At 25.5% G+C, this 7,902-nt stretch overlaps 1 protein-coding gene across 1 annotated transcript; it reads right to left on the bottom strand.

Annotated features, from left to right (window-relative positions):
* Nucleotides 1–5,663: 5,663 nt before the first annotated feature.
* LOC126654660 (homeobox-leucine zipper protein HAT22-like) lies at nucleotides 5,664–7,527 on the bottom strand. The gene is made up of 3 exons (XM_050348595.2): nucleotides 7,033–7,527; nucleotides 6,848–6,927; nucleotides 5,664–6,230 (listed from the first exon to the last, which is right to left on the bottom strand). Exons 1-3 carry the CDS (start codon nucleotides 7,429–7,431, stop codon nucleotides 5,936–5,938), a joined length of 774 nt encoding a protein of 257 aa, XP_050204552.1. The 5' UTR covers nucleotides 7,432–7,527; the 3' UTR covers nucleotides 5,664–5,935.
* Nucleotides 7,528–7,902: the final 375 nt, after the last annotated feature.

The following is a 7,902-nucleotide window of genomic DNA, read 5'->3' as shown; positions in this document are numbered from 1 at the left end:
TTTGAAATTATAATCATTAATATAAAAAAATATTTTTTATATGAACCTTTTAGATGAAAATAGAGTATAAAAAAATAAAATATGTCCCTTAAAAAAATGAAAATAAATAAATTTATGTAGATGTAAAGATATTTTTTAAAAATTAAATATATTAAAAAAATATTAAAATACATCATAAATCAACTGATATAAAATATTTTGAAAAACAATAAAACAACAATCAATCTTCTTAAAAAAACAAACTATAAAAAATTAAAACTAAAATGTTTAATGATTACTTACTAAACATAGAAAGTTTAAGTGGTGATGATTTTCTAGCACCATTTGCACTTTATAATTTTAATTTTTCAGTATTTTTATTTTAAATATAATACAAAAATTTATTTAAATTTTAATTTATAATAAAAAAACTAATTTATAATAAAAAAAACTAATTTAAAATTTTAACAAACGCTAAATATATTTGATTTAGTCAAAAATTGAACTCAAAAGAATTGAATAAACAACATCAAAGCCCGTACCAAAATACAAAACTATGACCATACAGGCAGAAATCTTATAATTTCTCTATCAGATCAGATAGAGAAGTATCACCTGAAAAACCATTTATCTGAAATTTTATCTTCCTAACTTTTAATTTTCTTAGGACTTTGATTTTTCTTTTTCTAACCGCTTTTATTTATTATGTACAAGATAACTTCGATTGAATTTTTTTAATTAGTTTAGAGTCAAAATGGAGAAGTTAAAGGAGAGGTGAAAGAATAAAAAAAATCGATGATTAGAAAAATACTAACAAATTCTTTTTGAAGATTAATTACAGACAACTGATAATTATATATCAAAAAGAGCGGTCACCTATTATAATGAGAATAAAAGCACCTTTATTTTACCATGAAATGTTTTGAACGGGTTCTAACTATGAAACATCGCCTTCAAAATCTTCCACATTCAATCTAATTCCCTCGAATCGGGTAGATCCCCTTGCGAAAAACAAAGCTCTTGTCCAAAATTTTAAACGGGTGCATACATGAGTACGGTTTGAACCCACAACCTCAATTAAACCAGGAAAACTCCTTTGTTTAATCTAATAGAAATACAACTTTTTTGATTTTTTTTTTCATATTAGTAACTTCTATTTACACAAAAACTAAATATATTTTTCAACTAATGTATTCTTTTATTATTATTGGGGAGGAGGGAGCGCTTATAAAAATTTGAACTTTCAACCTAATAGTTTGCTATTATATGCTTATACCATTTGAGTTATATCTCTATGGTAATTAATATTTTTTATTATAATACTTATAGCGATATATGATGTATTTAATATAATACTATGAAAATATAAATACAAATATAAAAGTTAAATAAAATATTATCTATTAATTTATTGTCATCATTTTCTCACCAAAAGTTTTGTTCTTTCTCTACTAAAGCTCAATTGATTTCATTTAAAGACTCTCCCTTTATATAAAAAAATATACTCCCTCTGTCCCAATAGAGTTGTCCACTTTGAGAAATTTTTTTGTCCCAAAACTCTTGTCCACTTTCAAAAAGTAACTAAATTTTACACTTAATTTTCCTATATTATCCCTAATTAAAATCCACTAATAAGTAAATTAAAAGTGGACCCTATAATTAATAGGGGTATAACAAGAAAAGTAAATAAAATTTTATAAAACCCATAAACAATAATTACTTTTCTTAAACTGTGTGATAAAGGCAAAGTGGACAACTCTATTGGGACGGAGGGAGTATAAAGCAGTAGAGAATCTCTCTGAATTAGTAAAAACATGAATTAATTAAACAAGAAAGACAAATCTCAAATTAGATTATAATTCCGTGTTTGACAGATTTGCAATGATTATTTTATTGATTTTCAATTAGACCTCTAATTATTTCTTGGGTCATAAATTTGAAAATGTCAAAAAGTAATTTAAGTTATTTCTTGATCACTCCCGATAAATTATACTAGTATGATCAATATTGACTTTGGTCTTTCATAGTAATGTTTAAAATGTCCATTGCGTAAGATCAATTGTTTTGTTTAAAATGTCCATTGCGTAAGATCAATTGTTTTGTTTAAAATGTTTAAGATGATATAGATGAAAATTTTGATTTAATATAATTAATTAGATATAATGATTTAACTTAATTTAGATATAAATACTTGGTTTTTTATTTTTTTAATAACGTTACAAAGATTTAAATCTAAAACTTTGATATTTGAATAATGTATTTATATTCTATATTAGAGTTGTCTAAACATTTTAGAATTTCTTGTAGAATAAGAGGAGAGATGAAAAAATCTATAAGATTTTTGAACAGTTGTTAATTAATCATCATTAAAATCATTAATTTTTTTATATAAAAAACAAGGACAAAAGTAGTATCAAATAGGTAGCGTATAATTCAAAAGATTAATCATGATGAGTAACTAAAAATGAAAGATTAATTTTTTTTTTAATAATCGGATAGGCATAATTACATAATGGTAAAAGAAAAATGGGCGATGAAAATGAGAGAGTGCAAGTTTCGTGGAAAGTTCTAACTTTTGCAGGAAAGCCCCCTCAGGGATTTATTGGTCCACACCATAATTCCAAAATATCGAATGCGTAGATTTATGACGAACTTCTCAATCATTTCAATGATACACAATATCCATAACAAATACTCCCTCCGTCTCAAATTGATTGGCACTATTTGTATTTTCTTTGTCCCAAATTATAGGCAGTAATTTATTACTTGAATGACTAATTGTCATATATACCCTCATTAATTATAGTTGAATGCATTAAAAATAACACAAAAGATGCTAAAAGACAAAATTGCTACTATAATAAATGAGGGTAAGTGTGATATTTGTTTATAAATTTACTCATTTTATCTTGATAAGTACAATTTCTTAACACTTGTGTTTGCCCTAAACTGCCTATCAATTTGGTATGGAGGGAGTAGTAATTATGACATAACCGAATTAAATTAACAAATCAAATAAATTTAATTCAATTTTAGTTAATAATTTTGAATATTTAATCAATGAAGATTTTGGTTTTAAACCTAAATTTTTTAAAGTCAAAGCGACCGAATTAATTAAATTATTTGTACGCTTTTATTTATAAAAAAATGTTATTTTTATAATTTTTAAAAAACTTATGTGTAATGAACAATTACTAAATTATTTTTATTAATTTATAATTACTAATTTCTATAAAATTTGATTATATGATTAATTAAATAACTAATCAAACGACTAAATAATTTTAATTTAGTTATAATTTAAACATTTCAATCACGATTCAGTTAAAATATAAAAGAAACTTATTTCAGTTAATTCAATTATATTTGTTTGATGATCAAAACAACCTATGTAGAAGGTTATTTTTGACTTTTTCTGTAAAAAGCTTAATAAGTTATAAACATGAAAAATATTTAGACCGTCCAATAAGGTTGATTTGGTTAGTAAAAACCTAAGATATGATCCATTATTGTAAACTTGGAATATGAAAAGTGAAAGGGACCCAATGAAATAGGAAGGTGACATTGAATTCATGGCAAAATTCCCATGATGATTGATCAACATTTAGATAGGTCATGCCCTACGTACACCCCATTGCTACATCACGTGGCTTATGACCCACTACTACCCCCTAAAGAGTAAGCACCTCACGAGACATTTCACACAAATACTCAATTTATTTATTTCATTTTCAAAAATTATTCTAAATAAATTGTAAAAATATAAAAGTAAATTCGTCTATTTAAATAGATTATTTTATATGTACGACTTTTAATATACTCCTTTTGCCTCTTAAATCTAACATAAAAACTCACATAAAAATATTATATTTTAGTTGTTTTACCCTTTTACGCTTTAGAAACCTTTTTTCTAACTCGACTCTACTATTTTGATTTTATTTAATCTTTGTAGAAAGTTGATAATTATTAAATAGAATAAAATAAATATAATATAAATTAAAAAAATATCATTAAATATTTAATAGTCATAAGAGAAAGATAAAATAATAGCTGCTCATAAATTTAATTATATTAACGAGCTAAACTCAAATGGTGTATATGCTGTATAGTAAAACGTCAAAACTATGGACACAATTTCTTTAGGGTTAATTACATATAAAATCACCACCTTTACACGAATTTTCAAAAATAACACGACCTTTAAAACGTGTCAATTCAGGGCATCACCTTTCATTTCTTTTCAAAAATAACATGGGCACATTTTTTGATAAAATTTTGCTGACTTGGACATCTGATGAGAGTGCCACGTGTCACGCCACGTCAGCAAAAATGCCACTAAAAATGTGCCCGTGTTATTTTTGAAAAGAAATGAAAGGTGGTGCCCTGAATTGCCACGTTTTAAAGGTCGTGTTATTTTTGCAATTTCGTATAAAAGTGGTGATTTTATATGTAATTAACCCATTTTTTTAACAAGCGATTCCCTTTCAAAAGATGATATTTTTTAGTAATATAATTATATAATAAAAAGTCAAATTTAAGCCTATGATAAAAATTAAAATAATCAAAAAAGGGTGGGTCTTATATTATAGTTTATTAATTGCAAGTGAATCATCCATTCCTTTCTTTGTCTATACGTTTCTCCACCACCACTCATTTCTTGACCCTTTTTGGCTTTTTTCCTTTTTTTTTCTTTTTTGTTTAATTAGAACACAACTGACTATATTAGGGACAGTTACACGTGACCTAACCGCCCTCTCCTCCCCCACAATTCTATCTATCCAGTCACTTAATCATCACCTTCAACTCATTTATCATTATCCCCGTTTATTATTATAAAATTGGACCAAATCGAACCAAATTAGATTAAATTTGATTCGGTTTATTACTACAATAATATTAATTTTTTTGATTCAATAACATAAATAAACTAATTAAATTTCGGAAATCAAATCAGAAAAATTAAATCAAATTTTAAAAATTAATTAAATTAATTAACTTAATTCAAATTAAAATAAATTATTATAAAATTTAGTCCGATTTAATTTGAATGAAATGCCGCCCTAGTTGGTGTTATGGGCACAACAAATAGTTGAGCAAACTACCAAAAACAAAAACAGAAGTTGGCACTAAAAAGCATGATATGTCTAATTAGTCTTCACTCATCATTGTGGTATGACTCATTTCTACTTCTTGTAATTAGGTTTTGTTAGACTTTGGCCATTCTAGTCATTATTATTTGGTTGATTATTAGAAAGTTGAATCAAAATTTTATATAATTTCTTAATCTTATTAATTTAACACATGAACCATATCATTTTTTTATATAATATACTCCCTCCGTCCCGTTTAAGAAGGGCATATCTCAATTTTTTTTGTCCCACATAAGAAGGCCAAATCATGGTTTTTGTGCCATTTTACAAGGAATTCTCTTTTATACCCTCATTTTCTCTTTCTTTAATTAAAGCTAATACTCTACACACAAACTACAAGACAATAATTAATAGGGGTAAAATAAGAAAAGTCAAAAGTAATTATTATTTTCTTAATTTATGTGTAAAAGGGATATGTCCCTTCTTAAGTGGGACGGAGGGAGTACATAGAGAGATTAGTAACCATGCCATTCAAATAAATCAAAAACTTACTAAGGAAGTTTCCAACACATGAACTTATAATAACAATCAACAAATAAATAATATAGTTGCCATTTTATATATATCTGCTGAAATGTATACAAGCTTATGATAAAAATTAAACTAATTAAAAAAAGGAAGATTAGATAGATTAGTATTGACTATTTCTCTACAAAATAATAAATTACACTATACTTAATCTATAATACAAGCCCTTAACCAAAAAATAGAGGGATTATGGGCACAGTCTATTTTTTTCTTCTCCTTTATAAAATTTTCCTATATTTAGATAACCTAAAACCATGATTAAGTAATTAATAAATTAATTAACATGCTGCTGAAGGATTAGTGAATGGATTATAGAAATGATGAGATTTATTAGGAGCCAATGAAAATGGATTATTATTCTTTGCTGAAGCAGTCTCACCAACACCACCAATTCTTTCGCAAGATGGACACATAGTTAGGGTTGCTGCCGGCATGTGCATGTAAAATGGCTGAGCCATTTTCAAAGCTTTTAATTCTTGAATTTCTTTTTGTAGCCTTCTATTTTCATCAGTTAAGGTTTCACAGCATTTTTTCAAGAATTCACAGTCCACTTCTGTTTGCTTCAGCTTTGTCCTGCAAATTAATTATATTAATCAGGCATAATTTAAGTAACAGATAATTTTATTATTCACAATATTTGAAATTAGGTTAAAACTACCGTACTTTCTATATTTTAAAATTTTATTATTTGATGAAATAAATTTATATCCACAATTTTAACTAATTTAATAAATATATTTTAAAAATAATTCGAACATTCTAATTCGTTAATTTTACGAAATAAAATAATCAATATCCTAACTTCGAATTATATTTACTTTTACGGTCCATTAGATAAATTTTTAATTATATAAATAATTATTTTACACAATTATTTTTTAATTTCAGTATAAAAAGGATTAATATATTTAAAATAAAAATCCTATGTTGGAAAATAGGTTTAAATTGAGAGATAAAAATACATGTTCCAATGCATAAAATAGACGGATCAAAATGTCATACTCATTTTTATGGCTAAGTTTAATAGAATTGTATTTAAAGAAAATTTTATTTTAAGAAAAAAAATTAAAATTTTAGTTAAACAAAATTAAATTTTTAAAATATAGAAAAATAGTAACTCCAATTACTAATTAACCACTATCTTTTTGGAAATGAATATTTAGAGGATTTAAGATGAATAATATATATACCTGGCTCTTCTGTTTTGGAACCATACTTCAACTTGTCTAGCCCTTAGATTTAACTGCCTAGCTAAAGCTTGTTTTTGCTTCTGCAAATTAATTAAGAAAACAAATTAATTAACCAAATTAATTAATTAAAAAAAAAAAATAATCAAGAAAGCAAAAATTAAACAGAAAAAGAAAAAGAATATTACAGGATTAAGAGTACTGTGTTGCTTGAAACTTTCTTCTAAAAGAGCAGATTGTTGTTTAGTAAGCCTTAATTTCTTTCTAGTATTACCATCTTCATCTTCATCACTAGCAATTCTTGAAGAAATCTTCTCAACTTCTGTATCTTCACTGCTAAATTCTCGCTCTCTTTTAACCCTACCACTCGAGAAAGAATTAGAGATAGCGCTGCAACTCAGTGGAGAAGACGCTTGACGAATCAAATCTACAGAACCGAGTCCCAGACTCAGTGATGGCTCATAATTATTACTACTAATCTTGACTATGGATTTTTGATTATTTTGGTTGGTGTCTGGTTTTGAGGTTGAGAACCCTAAACCTAGAACAAGACCTGTGTTGCAAACTTGTTCATCAAGACAGCCCATTTTGATGTTAGAATTTTGTAAGATTTTTGAAAATTTTGAAGTTTTTTGAAAGAGGAAAAGTATGAATGTGAAGATGAGAAAAGGGGTCTTTTAAGTAGGGATTGAAAGATGGGTTGGACTTTTTATTTTTTAGAGGTGGGTGGGTGGGTGGCTATAATTATAATAATGATGATGATAATAATTATAATTATTATTAAAATAAATGAAGTATATGTTTATTAATGTGCAACTATTTTTCGTTTCTCAAACATACCACCAATTTAGAATTTTATTTATCATTTTTTTTAGTGTTATTATTATATTTATGCTTATTGTTTAGCTAACGTAACATAATATTGTATAAAAACTATATATATTAATATATAATATTATGTTATATTTTTTATAAATATGAATATATTTTTGTAAATTAAACAAAAAAATTAAAATTATATTTGATGAATAAAACATATTTGTGGATAGCTAAATATA

Source organism: Mercurialis annua, linkage group LG7 (assembly GCF_937616625.2).
Source record: "Mercurialis annua linkage group LG7, ddMerAnnu1.2, whole genome shotgun sequence".
NCBI lineage: Eukaryota > Viridiplantae > Streptophyta > Magnoliopsida > Malpighiales > Euphorbiaceae > Mercurialis > Mercurialis annua.
This window is presented reverse-complemented; position numbering and strand designations above follow the sequence as displayed.